The sequence below is a fragment of the Perca fluviatilis genome, chromosome 1, assembly GCF_010015445.1.
Source record: "Perca fluviatilis chromosome 1, GENO_Pfluv_1.0, whole genome shotgun sequence".
Lineage (NCBI taxonomy): Eukaryota > Metazoa > Chordata > Actinopteri > Perciformes > Percidae > Perca > Perca fluviatilis.
The window spans coordinates 20,704,782-20,726,184 of record NC_053112.1 but is presented as its reverse complement, the minus strand read 5'-3'; the positions used below and the strand labels follow the sequence as shown (position 1 = coordinate 20,726,184).

Below are 21,403 nucleotides of genomic sequence, written 5' to 3'. Positions count from 1 at the left end.
TTATTTATGCCTTTTTTTTGTATCCGCTTAAGAGACTCTGCATGCTCTCTCTCTCTCTCTCTCTGGTAATGCTACTGTGATTAGGTATTATTTTTCAGGGCACACCCAGGCTTATCCACACACAGGATCTAGTAGGAATGGTGATGTTGGCATCAGCACTGGGCGTAGGGTTGTGCGGGTGGAATCAGAGAAATACTTTGCTGAATAATCCTCCCTGCAATGAGTTTTCTGAAGTACCTTTTCTCATCAGTGTCATGATTATTGCAGGATGTTGTAAAAAGGTGTTCGCAGGCCCCACAGGATGTTTCAGAGATTGAGTCAAATGAAAAGAAATGAGAGTCTCCAGACCTATATCCACAGCGCTGGACCAAAAACATTCTTGGATAGGGGTAAAAAACGTGCGTTGTTTGCATTTCTTTAAATCAATCACAGTCTTCCTGGGCAGCAGTAAGCCCGAGATGCAGCAATGGTGCCCTTGCTAAATAGATAGCGGAGATAGCGGAAGGGAAGGAGAATGCCAGTTGACATAGGCGGCCAATAGCAGGCTTTATCCCAACAGTTTATTTTCAGTGAGTCAGACTACCCTGACCATGTCAAAAAAACAACACACAAAATGAACTCATCTTGTAGGTTCATATGCTAACCTGATCTCCACACAGTGGCGGGAGAAATATAAAGGGGAGAAGCTGCATACGGTGGGGCACCAGTGGGAACTGAGAGGGCCCTGCGTCACGTTTTCTCCATTCGAACGACAACCATTAGTGCACTGCATCACGTTGTCTCCACTGGAAGGGGAACTTTAGAGGGCCTTGCATCACGTTTTCTTCTACATTAGGCCACTGTCGACCGCATCCACATATGTTGAGAAAAGAACTACTGAAGAGGAGAGAAAAAAGATAGAGAAGTAAACTCCATTTAAAAAATTAGGAAATGAGAGATGAGACATAGAGAGATGTAACCATGTTGTCCTATTCTTTTCTATCTATGTTTTTAGCTTTTGTTTTTAGGTCGTTGTGTGGTGATTGTTGGAGCTTGTATTGCAAGACAATACTGTGTGCTATCTATCTATCTATCTATCTAATACAACTTTTAACTCTAAAATCACGGACACACCTACACACACCTATACACGCACACACACACACACACACACATCCAAGTTGAATACACATGCACACACTTTGATCCATGTACACACATTCACACACATACAAGCACAAATGTGCACACTGAAATACAGACACTGATGCAACAAAACAGCAACAACTGAAGCAGCAGTCTGATGATAATTACTGTAGCTGGGGTGTAATTGCCTGGAGAAAGGGTTTGTGGACTGCAGATGAGAGGAGAGGTTGGTCCACAGCATCATGCCCTGAACAGACAGACGGCCAAAGAGTTTCTTCAAGGTTTGTCGTGGCAGAGCAGGATGCCAGAGGTCAGATAAGACAGGGACATCAGATACCGGAGTCGAATCAGACCAGACGGCAGGTTGCAGCACCACTGCTGAGAAGCAATGCACCAGTAGCTGTGATTTATTCAAGATTAACTGTAATGTATCAAGTTAGAGAAGCTGAATGGAAATTGAAAAGTTCAATAAAACTGCAAAAGGGTTTAAAAGTTCCTCAAAGATTCTTTTTTCCCGAGGTAACACAAGACTTGGCCCAATGATTAGAACAATCTCATTGCACAGCAGTTCGTGAATGGCAGTGCTCTGAGTAAATGAAGAGCTGCAGTACTTGTAAAGGTCACAAAATGCCCAATGTTCATAGGGAAGAAAAGGGTGGATGGTCGGGTCAAACAAACACAGGACTTTCACTGAGGAGACCGCTGTTAGCGTCCTGTGTGAAACCAAGTATTCATTTTTATTTTGTTTTTTTTAAACTTACGTATATGTAAGTGAACTTGTACGTTATGTCACATGCGTAACTTTGTCACAAACTACATAACATATATCATACGTAAGTTACGAAAGCATCTTAAGATACTTATTTTAACCCATACCACAACCTTTGACTAAGTATCACGTTTTTTCCATCGGAAGAGCACCCAAGAGGGCCCTGCATCACATTTTCTCCATTTTAGGGGCAGACATTACTGCACTGCAACATGTTTTCTCCACTGGAAGGGCACCCTAGAGGCCTAGGGCTTGCATCACATTTTCTCAAACGAAGAAAGAGGCTCCCGGAGAAGTTGAAGCTTCTGAATAGCTATCTGTAAAATATGTCCACCATGACTCCCGCAAATGTCAGTCCTGCTGTCACCATCCAAATGGCAATTGCATTTATTTGTTTTCTTTTTCTTCAGATGGAAACATGGAAATAGACATTAGCGGGTACAAAGGAACAATAACAACAAGTCACACAGTACTAATGTATTTCTGAAAGGTTCCTTTTCTTGAGGGAGTGTTCTTCTGTTGTTCTGAAAGCCTATTTATTTTTATTTGATTCAGCTGATTTAATTTTGGACTCCTACTGGGGGACAGGTAATGCCTTTGAATTGTACAACAGATTTTTATTAAATTTACAAATGTGCTCTAGTCACGGCAGAGGCCTATCCTAGCATGTACTGTACTGAAGGCACACTGAATAGGCTGCTACTACATCACTTGGAAATATACAGCATGTCATACGTATTCACACCTATTGACAAAGTTTTATTATATTATTTATTATATTTTTTTATTATATTATTTATTATTATTCATTTAGGAAAAGCAACTGCCTAAATGTTACTAGTCTGCCAGTGATGGCTTTTTGTCAGCCTGTTTCATTAATAAACGGTGACCGTTTATTCCCTTTTTTAGAATGTGACACTTAACGTGTGAACCCTAATGTTCTGTTTGATACTTCATGACTTTTGGTACAATTGTATATAAACATATTTGCTGTGAAAAATATAACGTTACTTTTGTTTGGGTTCTCAGAGACCTCAGCTGTAAGACATAGTTAAATACAATCGATTTTTAATCTGTGATTATGGTTCGACAGTATGTTTACATTACATACATTCCATTTTGATTTTGCAATGTTAGCATGTTTACACATACAACTGTGTGGACTGTTGGGTTATATTTAAGCTAAAGTGTATTTACTGTGATTGGTCGCCATGCTACTGATCGATCAGGTGTCTTATATTGCACCTGTTCAACCCTAAGTCATCCCATTTCATCACTTCAATAAATAAAATATTTGCATCCATATTATCTATTAATATATTTTCTTAATTGCAAAATCAAGCCATATCAACGTAATTGCAATTTAATTCACAGATAAAGCCTGCACTGAGGCCCCAGAACACAAAGGATAAAATGTGTACGTTGGTACTTTGAACATTGGTAGTGACAAGTCTAATTCAAACCTTTAATTAACACACTAATTTTAAAAGATTTGTGGCAAATTTTAGCATTTGTTTGACTTTTTAAGCAGTGGAGATATGATTCTATATGTCATTATGACTTTTGTTCTACAGCTGCCCTCTATCTAATATCCACATTGATTTCAGCCCATTTGCCAATACTTATCCCCCCTGAAGGTGACGTTTGTTCTGCTTATTTCCTCCACACTGTGAAGGGCAACAGTTGAGGGGAAACAGATGGGAAATTCTGCTCTTAGTGCCAACGTTCCACGGTTTCTTTCAAATATACTGAAGTACGTTTAGCATGATACCACAACTCGGTCCTTTTCACATCCTGAAAATAAAAATGATTTTACGCTGGGCCTTACTCTGAAGTTGGTTATTACTGGTTATTCTACTCACTCCAAGTAAGGAAGTTTAATCTTTGAGTTACTTCCATTGCCTGCATGCAGTGGAACATTCAAACTATTCAACAAGTCAATAGCCAAGTGGATGTAATGATTTTCAGTAAGTTCACTATATTGCAGTTTCTGACTAAATAAAAAAAGCTAAGGAAAGATAAAAGACGTGCAAAAAAGAATTTCAATACATACACACATACACCCAAACACACACGGTTCACTCTTCCACGATTTGAAACAAAAATAGACAAGAATGGGAAGTCTGAGAGGGAATATTTTTATTACATTTGTCAAAACTGGTCTATGTGCAGCACCATTCCTCTGTACGCCCACGAATAGAAGGGTTACATAAATGGTTTCAATGCTCCAGCCCACTCAATGTTTCAGTGGGCAGTCCACAAGTGAAAGAATTAGAAATGTATGTAGTCTCAAAATGACCTATGTTTCTCACATTCAGCAAGAACAGTTACAGCACTCGAGCCAGCCTTCTGTAAACTCAGTTCATGTGCTACTATTTTGACTTAGTGATTTAAAACCGGTGCCAATGCGCGGAGAAGTGGATGTTCATTTAGTGCAGCAAAAAGTAAGACTGTGGAGGCTGTGTTTTTGTTTAGCGCTCACAATCTTGGGTTTGTGACCTGGCTTGGTTAATTTTGCCTATTTATTTACTATTGAACTACGACCACAATCTTTACATAACCTCATCCAAGCCATTTTAGACGCCTAACAAACTATAATATTGTTAGTTGAAAATACAGTACACATCCAGTTGAAAGACTTCGGTAGTGAACATTTTGCAGACAAATATAATATGAACATTCTGTGAGATTACAAGGATGGAGACATGGAAAAACATATTTGGTCCTGTTCAAGGAAATCTAAAGCAACCAACAGAGTCTGGCACCACAAGGTGTAAAAATGCAGTTTAAGAGAGAAATCCATACGACCTGGATTTAATCCATGTGTCAGTAAATATCTGCACACTGTTCATTGATTGATCCAATCATATTTTAGCTTTATCAAATCAAAATAGGTCTCACCATGAAACTGAGTGTGACTGAGCTTCAAACCTACAGCAGAAGCTGAAACAGGTATTTACCAGTTGGGATTAGTATCTTTATCTCCCAAAGCTGCATTATGTGTTGTCACCATTAATAAGACAAAGATGCGACAAGCACCTGGAAAGATATAATGTATAGAGATTTTACACCTGGTTAATAAGCTTTTCTACTTTCCTACTAACTCAACATTAGTAGTCTGCCTCTGTACTCAACTCTATCATGTAACCCATCTTTCTAACCTGCTGCTTCTCTTCCTGCCCTCTCAACACCCACTTGGCTCGGTGACTTCACTTGTCTCTTACACTCCTTTCACCTGCAACAAAGTTATCATAAATAAGATCCAATATATGGATTAAAAACAACACACCACAATTGCAGGTATATACGGTATTAGCCACACAAATTATAGAACCAAAAAAAGACAAAAATACAGACATGCTACACACCTTCATTTGCCAGTGTGAGAAGTAATTTATTTTCTATTTCACTTGCAGAGTTTATGATAGGAGTCGAGAAAAAAAAAACACACTAACAAAGAAACCCCACCATGCACTCTAGACTCAACAGTGTCGCTGCCTCCTCTTCAAGTATCTTCTTGACTCCTCTTCTCCTCACCTACTGCCTCTTCGCCATCCTCTGACCTCCTCTTCTGGTCTTTTTTCACTTAATAAGGAAGCTGAGAGACGGAGGAGGTTAAAGGAGTAGAGAAGAGGAAAATAGAGAGACAAAGAAGAGAATAGTGAGAGAAGAAGAAATGGATATAAATAAAGTGGGTTTTTGTGGCAACACAACCCATGTTTTAGCAGAGGTACCAAGACATCCCTGTGGCTGTTGATGATTATCTTGTTAGATACCGCAGGTTCAGGAAGCACGTACCGATTGCTTCCATTTTACTGTTTTTTGTTGTTGTTGCTAAACAGACCAAAAGTTTCTATGTTTGTTCTCAGGTACTTCTCAGGCTGTATTCGCATTTCAAGAGCCAGCCTTTACTGCTCAACAAATCATATTTTACATAAATATTACCAAAATAATTCTTTTATATAGTTGAATTGATTGAACAAGCAGCAGAAAAAAAGAGGACGCTCTTTTAGCATTCTCACCTCAAATACTGTAGGTGTCATGCTTAGTTTATGGACCTTATAGTGTTCACTTAGTACACTTCCAATAAATAATTTCCAATATGATTTTTTTTTTTTTTCGAGTTGAATGGTGGTCGTCTCGCTCCCCCCTAGCGCCTGTGAGCGGAAAAACCAACCTTGCAACATTGTGATATCAGGTCTCGCCCATTCAGGAACCGGCTAACAAGGTAGCGATGGAGTTTTTCACACTATTGTCATGGCTGAGCCGGCAAAAAAGAAGCAGAAAGCTAGGGAAACATTGTCGGAGGAACAGAGAAAGAGGAAATGGCAGACTGACCGAGCGAGGAGTCAGACCCAAGTAAAAATAGGAGCTGCCAAAAATCTATTCCGAAGCTGTAGGGGGAGCTCTATAGAGAAACCTGCGAGCAAAAAGCAAGAAAACAGCAAAGAAATGGCCAAAACTGCATAGCGCCCCTTTAAACTGACGTTTTCCCTATTTACCACTTATTTTCAGGAAACTTGTTAGAAATTAGGAAAATACTTGGTAATTATGGACTAGCATTTCCAGTTTCATACCACAACTAAACTTTGCATCAAGGTCACAAGACAACAATCATTGGACCTCAAGCCCCTTCACTGAGCTGGCCCAATGCAATTTGGTCCCATTTAAAGCCACAGGTCACAACAGGGTTATAGCCCCGATGATAGTAAATGATCTGCCCTGGGGAAGTGCCCTCAATCCCTTCCAGCTATAGAGGTGAATTTCTGCAGCTGTAGGTGTTCTGGTGTTGTGCTGTAATATCCTACAGCTGCTCCACAGGTGAAGAATTGGACCCAGACTCTGAGGACTTGTACAGTTTTTTTCTGTCACACGTTAAATCTTTTTCATGTAGTGGCGACCTTTAATTCAAAGTGGGACCAAATTGCTGCTGTTCTGGCTCACTACGCTGAAGGGCTTTAGTGTCCAAAACACATTCACTAGATGATGACCAGAAGAAAAGATCCATGATAGATCCACGATTTCTAATAGTCAGGGTAAAGAAGAAAAGATGCGTAAGATGCTTTATACAGTATATTGAGTAGGGGTGTAAGAAAAAATCATTACACTTGAGTATCACAATATTTTATTTAGCAATACTGTATTTTTTTTATTTATTTTTATTTTTTTAGTTTACGTACAAAAATATTAATGTAAATCAGTGGTTCACGTTTATGTTGTGTTTAAACCCCCTACTGCCAGTAAACTGTTTGATTTTCTGTGTACTGAATTGTTTACGTAAAGTAAAATGCTTTGACTTTTATGCACATCATGTCTTTTTTAAATATTACTTTTTCTAAAATTATACTTTAAAACAATCCCAATATATTGCCTTACACACAGTATCGAAATATATTGCAATATATTGAATCGTGACCCATGTATCGTGATACTGGTGATACGTGTCGTATCACCAGATTCTTGCCAATACACAGCCCTAATATTGAGTGTACTGCAACAAAGTCAGACGGAAAATCTGTGTTGAAGTTTTAGCTGTCAGATTGAGAGAAAGACCCTTGGCACTGTGGCGTTAACATTTTGATGGGAGTGTTTTCCAATTGAACAGCTGTCTTAGGTTTAATAAAATAATAGGAATGGATGGAGATGGGTTTTGGCTTGGATTTTTGCATTGTGTCTGCAATAACGTTGCAGTGATTTTATGTCAAGTTCAGTGACTTTAGGATTGTGTTTGAGTAACTGTTGCATAAGCTGAATGAAACTTTTATGAGCATCAGTACAGTGATACTGTACGGTTGCTATAGTTACCTGTAGGGGTATCCATGGTACTTGGACCTAAAAATGGAGAGCAGGAAGCTGAAGAAAAACACCACCAGGCCAAGGCCAACCAGGCAGATGACTGGAAAAGGAGAGAGAGAGAGTGAGTGAGAGACACACACACACACACACACACACACACACACACACACACACACACACACACACACACACACACACACACACACACACACAAAGTTAAATAGACAACAGTATATGAAGAAACTGTGATATGATCTCCAAAACTGAATTCACTATAACTACACTTGATGCTTTTGAGTTTCCATATTTTTCCAACCACCCTGATATACACATAATAATTATTAGACTATGGCCTTTGAGAATATTTGATTCCTGGCTAGAGGCAGCCATTTCAATCATTTCACACAAATTATACCCGCTGATGCAACTCTGTTTGATCTCAGTTCAAATTGAATGTGCTTACAAGGTTTAGACATGGTACAACCTAAATGCATGCTCTTTTCTTCATGTTGGTGGTTCACACACATGTAAGCAGCTACACAGACCTACAAACGCACAATTAATATTTGAAATTTGCTAAAATGCTGATAGAAAGGACAAAAACATTGCCTGGGGCTCTTCAGCTTGCCAAAACATTTTAATATTTACTAATTATTTAGACAACCCCTTAACATATGCGCTACCGCCTCTATCTCATCAAAAACCCTGCTGTGCTGCAGACAATTGTGTTTGCAACCATTATCATCTTATTTCCTCAGCGGCTATTCCAAAGTGAAATATACATACGCATGATCTTTAATCTGCAGGGGAAATGTGAGTGTACGTGTGTGGATGTTTGAGTGTGTGCACACACCCCCTCATGTAGCGGCTAATCCTTGAGAGGCACTGTGTTAAATTAAACTGTCACCGCCGACTGATATTGTTAATCAGGGATTAGGATGAGGATCTCTCCTGGAGACTAAATAGTGAGATATGTGCTTGTTCTCACTGTGTGTGTGTGTGTGTGTGTGTGTGTATGTGTGTGTGAAAAAAAAAAAGAAAAAAAAAAAAAAGAGAGAGAGAGAGAGAGAGAGAGAGCAACGTCAGAACAAAAGATTTGGCTTGGAAAATGTATCACCGATTCTCAGTGTAAATTTGTGTGTATGTGCTGTCATTCATCTTCATGGCTCCAGCGGTTTGCATGTTCTGTGATCTGTATTGCATGTCTGCATTAAGGGCACTATGAAAGCCATTATTGTCAATGGCTTGCGTGCGCAAGAACTGGTCTGCTGCTTTGTTAAATAATAATTTGCATTTGCACAACAGTGAGTGAATTTCTTAAAACAATTGGTGTAAACTCAGGCATGAAAACGGTTCAGGGGTGAAAAAGGTGAGAAGGATATTACCCCTCTAGGGGGGTCCGTATCAATCTGATGCATTTTGAGATGCATTTTTTGCCAATCAACAGTATAATATTTCAATATGCACTCATTAAAGTTAATTTGACTGGCAAAACAGTTAAAGTCCTTCTGACATTACACAATAATAAAAGTCATAATTTTTAAAGACTAAAAAGTTTTGGATCAATTTTTACTTCTTCCAACCATATGTTAAATAAAGAGTCAATGTGTATTTACATATTGCAATAATATCATAATCCTACAATGAATCATTGTGAAAACAAATTTACTACTTTGGCCAGGTCATCATAAAAAAAGCGAATTAGTACATTCCAGATTTTGTCCATGTTGATATTAGCTGCTTTATTTACATTTATTAAAAACGTCGCATTGTTTATCTTTTCATATAGCTAGACGTCTAGACTCTGGGACAAGGCCGTTATGTTTAAATACCTGCCATGCTGATTCCAAACAGACAGCTTTGTCAAGGCAGTTTGGGCTTCAGATAGCTTTTACAAATCGTGTTCTGCTATGAACGTGCACACACGTATCGTTGGTATCACGTTCGGTCAGTAAAGGCGCAGTCGCAGCGGTAGTGGTAGCGGTCGTTGCCGGTAACGTACTCGTATGACAGAGTGCACGGACCGAAGCTTTGGGACTAGCATCTAATGACTAGCAAGCTCTGTCTTACCGCTGCTGCTGTCCAAAACATACGCTGCAGAAGCAACGACTTCCAGTCTCCACCCTTTTCTTCTTGTCCTCCATTCATGCCCAGCGCCATTTGTTTTAACTACTTTCTCAACTAAAGCTGCCTGTATCTACCACTGACATCTATAAAAGGTATCTACAAGTTCGATAAACTTTGCCTACATTTTTTTTAGCTGCGTTACCACGGAGACCACACCGGCACCGCACTCTGACATTTTGGCAAAGACCCGCCCTACTTTGCATCTGATTGGCTAGAACTCGTTTCATTGGTTGGTGGAAGTTCGATGATTGGTTAAATCCATAGACAGTATGGTTAAATCCAGTGCATTAAAACAAATCCCATGTGGACTTTTTAATTTATTTATTTTTCTAAAATAGTCATACGCCAGAAATCGGGCACCAGGCCCGAGTACTTACACCTCAACAAAATTTTCTCATTGAATCTACACTATTCACGTAGGTCACCTATTTTGGTTTCAAAACGGCGAATTTCGCCGAAAGGTGAGTGATTTTCATGTCTGAAACTGCACCACATAGTGACTGACCTGCAAAAGCGTGTATTTTGATAGAAATCTTTTGTTTACATGTCCAAAGCAAGTATTTATACCAATGACCAAATCAAACTGACAAGTCCTTACGCCATTGTTTATACCAAGATAGTGAAACTGCTTTGTGTTGTTGTCCATATTTAACAGTTCACTCTGTATGGATAGTCTAATGAACAATGCACATGAAAGGGAGCACTATTCCCTATGTGACACATTGTCATCTCTGATCTGAGAAATGTGCCAAAGCAACTGAGAAGAAGTGTACTGTTGTGAGCTGCTTAAACCAAATACCAAGTTGATATACAGCTCCATACAGGTATTTGTAGGATGTATTTGTATGTTTATATGAAGTAAAATATGTTTGGACTGATTGACACAAGTCATGTTCGTTTTCATTGAAGTTCACATATAGGTAGTTAGGTATATGGCTGTTACACAGAATAACTGTACCTATTTCCAAGTGTGTAAGCTCCAGTTTTGGAGGAATTAATTGCACATATGCATTAAACAAAGTGTTTTCCAGAGTATGAATGAATGTTGACCTAAAATTACCCCTGGAACCGGTCACAGTGAAAGCGGAGCGCCTGCAGCAGGAATTCCCCCAACTGCTCTCTGGACCTGGGGGTCTCGTGCACCCACACCTTTCTTGCTGCTGCTGCGGGTGCCTTCCTCTGTCTTCTCCTTCACACCCAGGGCAAGTGCCAAGGCTTTCTTGTGGTTCAAAGACAGAAAAATCTTGCCACCAAATCACTACTGTGTATCCTACATAATGTCGCGTACTGCTCGTCTGATGTAAACACTGGACGCAGACGTGACGTGCATTCAAATATTGCCGCATGTATGAAGTAAATTTGCGCTGCGCCCGGCGGCATGCACAACAAATATAGTTGGGAATAGGACAACCTAGCGGCGAGCGCAGCTCATGACGCGTACAATGTGAACGGGCCCTAAGACTAAATTTGCTGTCATGGCACAGTGTCCGCTCCACCATGGCTCCTTTCTTTCTTTATTTACACATCATACAATTCATCATAAGAATCATTGTACACACACACACGCACACAACACATTACACGCATTACACACACGTACGCATTACACACACACGCATTACGCGTACACACACACACGCATTACACATTACGCACACACCGCGTACACACACACACACACGCACACACACACACACACACACACACACACACACACACACACACACACACACACACACACACACACACACACACACACACACACACACACACACACACACACACACACACACAAACCTCTGGGGCTGTATTGTGCTGTATGTGAGTGTGTAAGTGGATGGTGACAGTAAATGGATGGTGAATGGACTGCATTTATATAGCGCTTTTCTAGTCTTAGCGACCACTCAAAGCACTTTAGTCTACATTACTCTCCATTTACCCCATTCACACACACATTTATACATATGGCTATCATAGACAAGATGCCACCTGCTCATCACATAAACATTCACACACATTCACACTCTCTAAAGCATTTTGGAGTTCAGTATCTTGCCCAAGGACACTTGGACATAGGCTACAGACTGCAGGAGAAAAAAAGGACTAAAATAAATAAATTCATAAAATAAGGCCACTCCTCTGTGGACAGACTCCCTCCCTATGGTTCTAGGAGTGGTCCAGATCCAGGAGTGGACAGGAAATCTGGAATGCAGAGCAGGGCCAGAGACATCAAACACAGAAACACAAAGAAAACTATTGAAGAATGTACTGTATGTATCATTTACCTTGTATGTCACGGTTGTTACACTGCCTTCACTAACAAAAAATAAATACATAAAGTTTACATGGATAACTAATTCAAGACAATATCCTTTCAAGTACTGTAATATAAGCCTGTGGGTATGCATGTGTGTGTGTGTGACATTGACTGAGGAACTTGATTGAGAGCACTGCATATTTGAGAGTCCTGGGAGAGCCCTTATGGCCCCGTGTTCCCTGAGTTGCCACATCAACGTATGTGCCTGTGAGTACGTGAGCAACAGAACGGCTGTGTATCTTCATTAAGAATAGTGGGATGTATTTCCCATAGCTCATCAATTATGACTGAGAGGCAACTTTGTATGCTTCCATGGATAATGGCACTCTGATTCACACACGCACTAAGCATGCTAATGAAAGTGATTTATGACCTTGGCGAAATGACAAGTTGTTTAAGCTGAATGATTTCCCTCAATGACAACGGTGGTAATCCCTCTTTTGACTGTATGACTTGGCTCAATTCAAATCATGATATATTGGCATGGTAAAAATAAATGTACCTTTCCCCAGCGCCAGGAAGCCAATAAGCATATTAAGTAAGCCTACCTCATTAGGAGGCCAAATATGAATAGATATTGGGATGCTAAATGGTTCTTCACAGTTTATTCTTTGATTAGCAACTGGCTTCAATAGACTCAGCCTCTGGATATAACTACCCTCAATTGTTCAATTATTATTATTATTTTTTTATGCCAAACTGGGACAGAAAAGCTGACTTTTTTGTTGGGATTGTTAATATTCACACTGTCCAATTACAAGTGAACAAGGTCTTTGTAGATAAATGTTTAATGGACTCTTGGTAACCCGTTTTGCATTACACATACCGGCTCCAAATAATACATAATGGATATGTGTGTCGGTAATGCAATATATATGTGCTAAATGTGACTGTGCTTTTATTGTGCATATCTGCATGTTTTTAAAGTGAAGTGTAACCCTATAACTCCCTCCATTAAAGAACACAAGTGAAGAAATACCTGAACATTGAATCATGTTATTTTATTGTCATTTTTCAAAACACATGTTAACACCATTTTTTTTATACCTTGGTTCTTAATGGTTCTGCGAGAGGAATAGGTAATTAAGATACTTTAAGTCTTTGGTTGATTTATCTGGTACTGCTATACTGTTGGCATTTCACCAGGGAGATATGAGGAGCTTTGGGTTGCAGCCTTGGTTTAAAGTTGTCTCTACTGTATTTTGTTCCTTCACAGACCCTTCTCGCTTTTCCTAAATCTTCAATTTCTCAAATTCTATGCTCCCCCTCCATTATGTTTCACTCTTATTTACATTCCATCCTCTTTCACTTATCTCACCACCCCCACCTCCACTGATATTGCATATGTAGTAATTTTTAACTCCATTTACTAGTTCAGTAACTCCCTCGCTGAGAAACGGTGTGTGCGCTGTGATTTGTCGTGCAGATGCCCATGGAAGCAGCAGATAACTTCTTGTAGCTGCACTCAGCAGTATGGAAGCTATATGCCAGGGATTTAACACCCACATTCAGTGATTACACTACCATTCAAGACTAATCCTCTCTCCATTACTGACAGACGACTATTCGCTATGCTGCTTTATAATGCACTTATTTAATTTGTGTGTCCATATGTACGTGTGTCAACCCAATGACAGTTGTGTGTGGGATATTAAACTGTTTATTCTATGCAACCTTGTGTCTGGATATTGTGTGTGCTTTACGTAAGAGGTTTCTGTCAGCATTAGTATGCTTGAGTAAACTGTAATCTGCATGTTGTGTTTTCTTAAAGGGGTGATAGAATGATTATATAGGGTATTTCACACTGTTCCTTATGGTCTCCTAATGGGGTATGTAACATTGGTTGGGCTGAAAATGGCCTGGTTGATATTTTACTGGCCCTTATGCATCCCTGTGTTTTGGCCCTATTTGTAACAAGAGCTTTTCTTCCAAATATGGTATGGTCATGAATATTTAGATGAGCTGCGCGGTGATTGGTTGAGCGACTTGCCACATGCAGAACATTAGACAGACGCTGATTGGTTGAGCGAAATCCCAATACACATACATTAGAGAAGCGACAGAATCTCATATTCCAGACACTGCAATGTTTCATTATCAAATTCACTTCTGAGACTTTTTAGCGGAAATCAACTATATAAAGCTCAAATATGGGGCGTTTTACAAAAATTGATGGCTAATTGCAAATTTGGTAAGACGTGTCGGACTTTAGGAGCTCCACACAGTCTGACGGAAAGCGACAGCCTGCTGGGCTCCATACCCAGGGCAAAGTCACCCTTTGTGGATACTGTATACGGGGCTCCGCGGCCAGCTGCCGGCATAACTATATCTATAAATAATACATTTACGGTTTTGAATGTCCCAATGTCTTATAAAGCTAACCGATGTGTCCGATTTGATTTTAAGGCATTTTTATGAACGCAAGGCGTCTTTGTAGAACAAACAGCTGCTTGCTATATGTCCCATTCATTACAATGGGGAAATACCGCAGCTAGCTAGCTACATTGTCGCCATAACTAAATTATATTTACAGTTTGAATTTCGTCACGCCACTTGTACAACATCATTCCCCAATGTCTTATAAAGCTAACCGTTGTGTCCGATTTGATTTTAAGGCATTTTTATGAACGCATAAAGCGTCTTTGTAGAACCGAGCAGCTTGCGTTATATGTCCCATTCATTACAATGGGGAAATACCGCGTGCTGCTAGCTACATTGTCGCCATAACTAAATTATATTTACAGTTTGAATTTTCGTCCACACCTTATACATCATTCCCCAATGTCTTATAAAGCTAACCGTTGTGTCCGATTTGATTTTAAGGCATTTTTATGAACGCAAGGCGTCTTTGTAGGACAAACAGCTGCTTGCTATATGTCCCATTCATTACAATGGGGAAATACCGCAGCTAGCTAGCTACACTGTCGCCATAACTAAATTATATTTACAGTTTGAATTTCGTCACGCCACTTATACAACATCATTCCCCAATGTCTTATAAAGCTAACCGTTGTGTCCGATTTGATTTTAAGGCATTTTTATGAACGCAAGGCGTCTTTGTAGGACGAGCAGCTGCTTGCTATATGTCCCATTCATTACAATGGGGAAATACCGCAGCTAGCTAGCTACACTGTCGCCATAACTAAAGTATATTTACAGTTTGAATTTCGTCACGGCATGAATATTACAGGTTCCTCAAGGTCTTACAAAGCTTAGCTAACGCTTGTCCGATTTCGGATTTCAATTGAATGTATTTTTGTGAATGTCAGAGTTAGGAGGAGGCTAGCTAGCTCTCATTGATGGACTCCATCTCACCGCGGCTCTATCAATGAGACTCGCGGACAAGAGGCGTTTATTTCCCCGATTGTTTGTTTAAATAACTCAACACACATACCCATTATAAGATTAACTGGAACCTGCGGGCTGCGGTAAAAGATTGCGCGGTAAGAGCTCGCTGACATTTCTGGCGGTCAGGGTGGCGATGTAGCAACCCAGGCAGCACCAACACCGGTACTAAACTCCGACACACAGTCTGAGATAATTTGCAATTAGCCATCCTTTTTCGTAAAGCGGCCCATATTTGAGCTTTATATGGTTGATTTCTCGCATAAAAAAGTTTCAGAAGTGAATTTTGTAATGGAATAGCAGAGATCTGCGTGACCTAGCTAGATTCAGAAGACTACCTGATCTCAGGTCAGTTGTGTAGCCTATGTAAATGTTGGGGCGTGACTGTTCTCTTAAGGTTCCGGATTTTGAGATGCTTGCGCAAGCAACTCAGCTTTGTTGGGATTCGCCCGTTTTCAGAGGCAGTTTCAAAATATGAGATTTTCATAGTAAAGGGGTGTCAGTGGGATTTTGAGCTTCTATGTATGTCCTATTTACCCACTGAACTGTCGTTATTCAACTATGACAGGGTAAAATCGGTTTTGCATTCTATCACCCCTTTAAGTTAATTTAAATCAGCAGGTGGAAATAACACAAAGAAAGAAGTTACATTAAAAAAGCTGATACAATAAAAAAGTACAAGTTTCTGCACCTAAGAGAAGGAAAGCAAGGGAGAGAGAACGAATGAGATGGATAATGAAAGGATAAAAGACCTGATGGAAATGATGGAGCAGAGAGAGAATTGATAAGTGAGTAGTCTGTGCTAGGGTTTAATCTAGGAAATCTGATCAAAACCATTTCCCGGGAAAGGTTATGACGGGAAACGGGAAATAAAATAAAATAAAAAAAGGCAAGGAGTGCGTGTCTATTGTTCTCATACGGTAACGTTGATGCAGGAGACGGTAGCTACGGTAATACAGGCTCCCTAAATCATTACACAGGCTCATACATTCATTCATTAAAGATAGGCCTGTCTTTTTGCAGTGCACACTATACACACTACATTTCTGAGGATCATTTTCTTTAATTTTGTTTGGCCCTGCCCTAATAAAGAAATATTTGGTTAACTTCGAGTGATTAATCCCGTTTGCAGCCGTTTACACATCCTCAACAGCCACAGAATGGATTTCGATAACGTAATGCTTTAAGAATCATTCAGTGGTTTACTTAACCATATTTCGTTAGTTTTTATAATAGATTTCTATAAAACATTGATTATATAAGGGTTGCCTAGATTTTCAGAAGACAAGTCCCAGACATTCCACCTGGCATTTCATAATTAGCGCTGCAGCAGATGTCACGCTGCAGCACGCAGCTCACTGTGTTGATGGACATAAACTGTGTTCTTTAGTCCTAAAAATGATACAAATAATATAAAAAATGTCATTTTGGGATTTTGGGAATGCATATTTGAATGATATCGATACATTACTTAGGCTAAAAACAAACCAAAAAAACACAGCCATTTCCCGGGATTCCCGGAATATGGGCTGTCTATTTCCCGGGATCTCATTTTCGGGAAAAATATTAAACCCTAGTCTGTGCTGTACACGTGAAATGTCAGCCTTACACAGGTGACAATTATGTGAGCACATATGCATGTGTGTCTGTCTATGTAGATGTGTGTGAGTGTTCTTGTTCAGTCTGATACTGAGAAACAAGTCTTGAGGTAGTTACAAAGTCATTATAATTTTAATTGCCAAGCTTAAACATTTCAAGGAGAACTCATGGGTAAAGTAGAACAAAAAGTTGATAATCTTGCCTTTAGAATTTTTCTTAAGTGTGAGAGTCTGTGCGTATGCATGAGTTTGTGGCCTTACAGAGGCAATTGAAAGGCTCCTGGATATGCTTTTTCATCACACCACACTAATTAAAATCCACTTGCATGTAACTGTGTCTGTGTTTGAGGTAATTATCTGTGCAGGTCATCTAGTATCTTACTCCCCTTCTCATAATCTAGAGATTATGCAGAAACTCCGCTTAGGCAGTAAAGGAAAAGGTTGAAAGCAAAAATGTCATTAGTAGGGTCAAGTACAACCTCCCCTTTGAAATGATGAACTGTGGTTACATGCTCAACACTTCCAGACCAGACTCATCAGAGTGACATATTTATTGTCATTGTTACCCCAAGATCTGAAAGTTCAATAACTCCATATGTGTATAGCGTAACCTAACGATGTTATTTATTTTGATTTTATATTTTTGCAATTTAAAGATTGATATTTAAGATTTTGTTTATAGTTTGTTTATTTACAGGCTTAGCTGTCAAACTGAGAGCTGCTAAACTGTGTTCCGCTTTTGAAAACAATGACAATAAATATTGAATCTATTCTAGATGTGTCAATTATGTTGGTGTCTGGTTGGAACAGAACACAAATGACGGCACATGTTAATGGTCCTACATGTGTCCAGCAGCTTAAAGCTGGTCTCTGTAATCTCTGTAATGTAATTTGATGCATTCAAATCCACAACATGAGACCACTAGTGATCATCACAGTTAAAAGACAATGGCAGGCTCCATCAACTCTCATGTTTTCCCACTAATTTTGAAGCCCTTAGCATTGGAGAAGGTGATTTTCACAGACACTCTCATGATAGCTTTGACTTTAATTAATCATCCCCTCTGTGCCCTCCATGCTGTATTTATACTTTTGTATGCTACCTGCTCAGACTTTTGAGGAGAGCTTTAAGCAGAGAACTACAGGTTAAAGTAAAGCACAACCACAACAACACCAGGGCTACTAGTACAGTAGGGACAAGTACAAACATCCTCCTTGCTAATGCAGGTAACAAGGATTCTGGAATACCTGATCTTAAGTTTGAAAGTCTACCAGTAACAAAGCTATTCATAGTTTATTCAACCGCCTCGACTAGAGCCCTAAAATAAAATTTCTACAGTTTCTACAGGGGCCCCATTATTCTTGATTACCTTACAAAGAACCTCCACTTCTTTGTACAAGAACGAAAAAGGGCCTAACCCAAAAAAACACTAGAAGTTAAATTGTCATCGGAGATTTACCTTAATTGTAATCTGTGATGTGCAAATCTACCACTTACTGACTGTGTATTGCTAGACTTGCCTTTGCAAGAGGGTCAGGTTTGCAGAGAAAGTCAGGTGCAAAGCTGAAAACTACAGGCGACAGCCTTCTGCTGGAATGCTCTACCTGAAGAGCTGAGGAATGCACCCAGTCTCCATAGTTTTAAGGAACTTCTTGAAACACACCTTTTTAAAACATGCTTTAAATAACATCAGTTAGAAATCTTGTCGGCTACCACCGCCTGTGCCTGCAATGTTATGTGCTTTAATGCCTAATGTTTTTGTTTTTGTATCTTGTTCTCTGGCATTTTGGGTCTAGAAAGATGCTTTACAAATAAAAGTAAGGAAAATAAATGTTAGGAAAAAAAACAGCAGAAATAATGAATGAACAAAAATAGGGAGGCGAAATCAATGAATATGCATATGTAAATAGAGCTAGTACTGCACAAGTGGGATTTTATGCATTTGATGAGACATTTACAAATGTTGACTGCTGGTACGGTGGGAATCTCGGCAGATCAGCCATATCAATGACTGTATATCGTCCACCTGTCTGGTATGTGGACTCTACTGCCTCTACTGTGGTGGTCCACCACCAGTTGAGAGGATTTGTATTTTTAATTGCTTCTGAGCCTGCTTTTAGGTCATTCCTTTTATTAAGCATGATGATTCAATTTATTTTACTTTTTAAAGTATAATTTCCCCAACAGCATTTGTTTTAACATTAAACAATTATTCTTTAACAATATTTTTTTGAGTAACAGTAACACAAATGATTTTTTCATGGCTCAGCTGACATGCAGCCTTTCCTTCATTAAGAAGTAGCTTGCTGGTCTCCACTGAACTGTGCCTTAAAGCTCTCCTTCACTAGCAAATTGTAGCTAGTTGGTGATTGCATTTTGGGCTTTTGCTATTGTAAATCAGTTGTTTTTATTATTATTGTAATTAAAATATTTAGTGCAAATTGAGTTTGATTTGCACTTACAAACGTGTTTTCATTTTTTGCCTTTTCATGGATGGATCACAGCCAGACCCAGCTGGATTCCCACTGCAATTTCTGTGCATGTGGTATTTGTGTAGAATAAGAACAATTTTGACTCATGCATGAATGTAAAGATAACATTAGACCCATTAGAACAAAAGACGAGGGTTTGCTCTAAATGCACCGGCAGTCAGATTGAGAGCATACGATAACCAACTTTTAATTGTCTAAAAATTAATTTGACTAATTACAAGCAACTTAAATCATTTTAATTTTTTTCTTTTAAGATTGTTTTTTTTTTTGGGCCATTTCCCCCTTTAATGGATAGGACAGCTGAGATATGAAGGGGGAGAGAGAGGGGGAAAGACATGTAGGAAACCATCACAGGTCGGACTTGAACCGTGGACCTTTTGCGTCAAGGAATAAACCTCTACATATGTGCGCCCGCTCTACCAGCTGAGCTAACCCGGCCACCTAAATCATTTTCTTGATGAGACAATTCCTCTCATAACACCACATAAATCTACCTGCTAGTCAAAGTCTATCAAGCATTTACCAAGCATATCCAAATGCTGTAGTTGTGTATTCAGAGGCAGTTATGGGGCAGGTTAGGGGTCATCTCAGTGATTAAGTTGAAAGTAAAACAAGTGCTTCTTATTTTTGGGGCTGCTCCAGCTTATTGACAGTTATGCAAATACACGTCACACACTAATGAAAGTACTGTGATGATGGTTCATTGCATGGTATGTGTGTACAGGAGTCTCCCGTCTTAAGCTTACCCTTCAGCATTGCTATTAAATATAGCACATATTTTTACCATTTTAATACTAAGTTTGAGTAATTTTATGTCATCTTTTCCATCAATTTCCATCTAGTCTTACATACTTATAAATACATTCAATTTGTCAACATTGTAACACTCAAGCAACCTTCCTCTTTTTTTCCCTGCTGTGTTTGTCCCGTGCACCTAGTACCGATGGATGCATGTAAACAATGCAGGGGCACGTTCAATCTCAAAAACCGCACCGTTTTGCTACGGTGCAACAATAGACGTATAATAATATGGACAAATCTTCTGGGTCTGAGAATTGAAGCCAAGGAATAGCCTTAAACCTGCATTGTTTCTAATTTCCAGTCGGGGGCGTCTACCACGGTTGCAAAAAGAAGTCAGTTTCTATAGAAGTCTATAGGGAAATGACCTTACTTCTGCCATGATTTACTACCTTGATAAACATTTTCCTAACAGGTTTATGGCCTAAATCGCTAGTTTCAAGTGTTTTTTAATACAGCATGGTGTTCATTTTGTAAATTAGGGTCCCATTGTTTTAAAAGTGATGATAAAGCAGGGGATGCTTTAGGGGCGTGGCTAAACGCCAACCTGTCAATCATGATAGAGGCTTAGCAATGCATATCCATTGCCCTGTGTACATTAAAATAGCTGTGAATTTGTTTTGGGGTGTTGTCCATGTTTTCATATTAAACTTTGACCCTCTCACCTTTTTACTTCAACAAAGTTGATTGGAATATTTGCCTAAAAAGGTCTTACTCAGCGCTAGCGTTAGCTAACTTAAGCGAAAGTTTGCCAATTTTCTGTACTGCCGTCCATGCAGATGAATGGTGGCAGTGCCCGGAGGTCCGTGGGGGTGTGGCCTTGACCAACTGCCACTTTGCTCGTTTGAAAGGCATAATGTCTCTCTCTCTCATGGGTGGGCCAAATTCTCTGGGAGGGCAAAGCAGAGAAAAGGGAGGTAACCTGGACATGGCTTGGTTTACACCTATCGCCATGTCTAGCCACTGGGGGACCATAGGCAGGCTGGGGGAACGCATATTAATGTTAAAAAACCTCATAAAGTGAAATGTTCATGC

At 39.5% G+C, this 21,403-nt stretch overlaps 1 protein-coding gene across 1 annotated transcript in view; it reads right to left on the bottom strand.

Annotated features, from left to right (window-relative positions):
* Positions 1–4,011: 4,011 nt before the first annotated feature.
* tusc3 (tumor suppressor candidate 3) overlaps positions 4,012–21,403 on the bottom strand; it is a 93,726-nt gene continuing 76,334 nt past the window's right edge. The window contains exons 9-10 of the mRNA XM_039801798.1: positions 7,700–7,790; positions 4,012–5,492 (exon numbers count right to left, since the gene is read on the bottom strand). Of these exons, the coding sequence (XP_039657732.1) occupies positions 5,477–5,492; positions 7,700–7,790 (107 nt within the window). The 3' untranslated portion in view covers positions 4,012–5,476. The remainder of the gene's footprint in view (positions 5,493–7,699; positions 7,791–21,403) is intronic.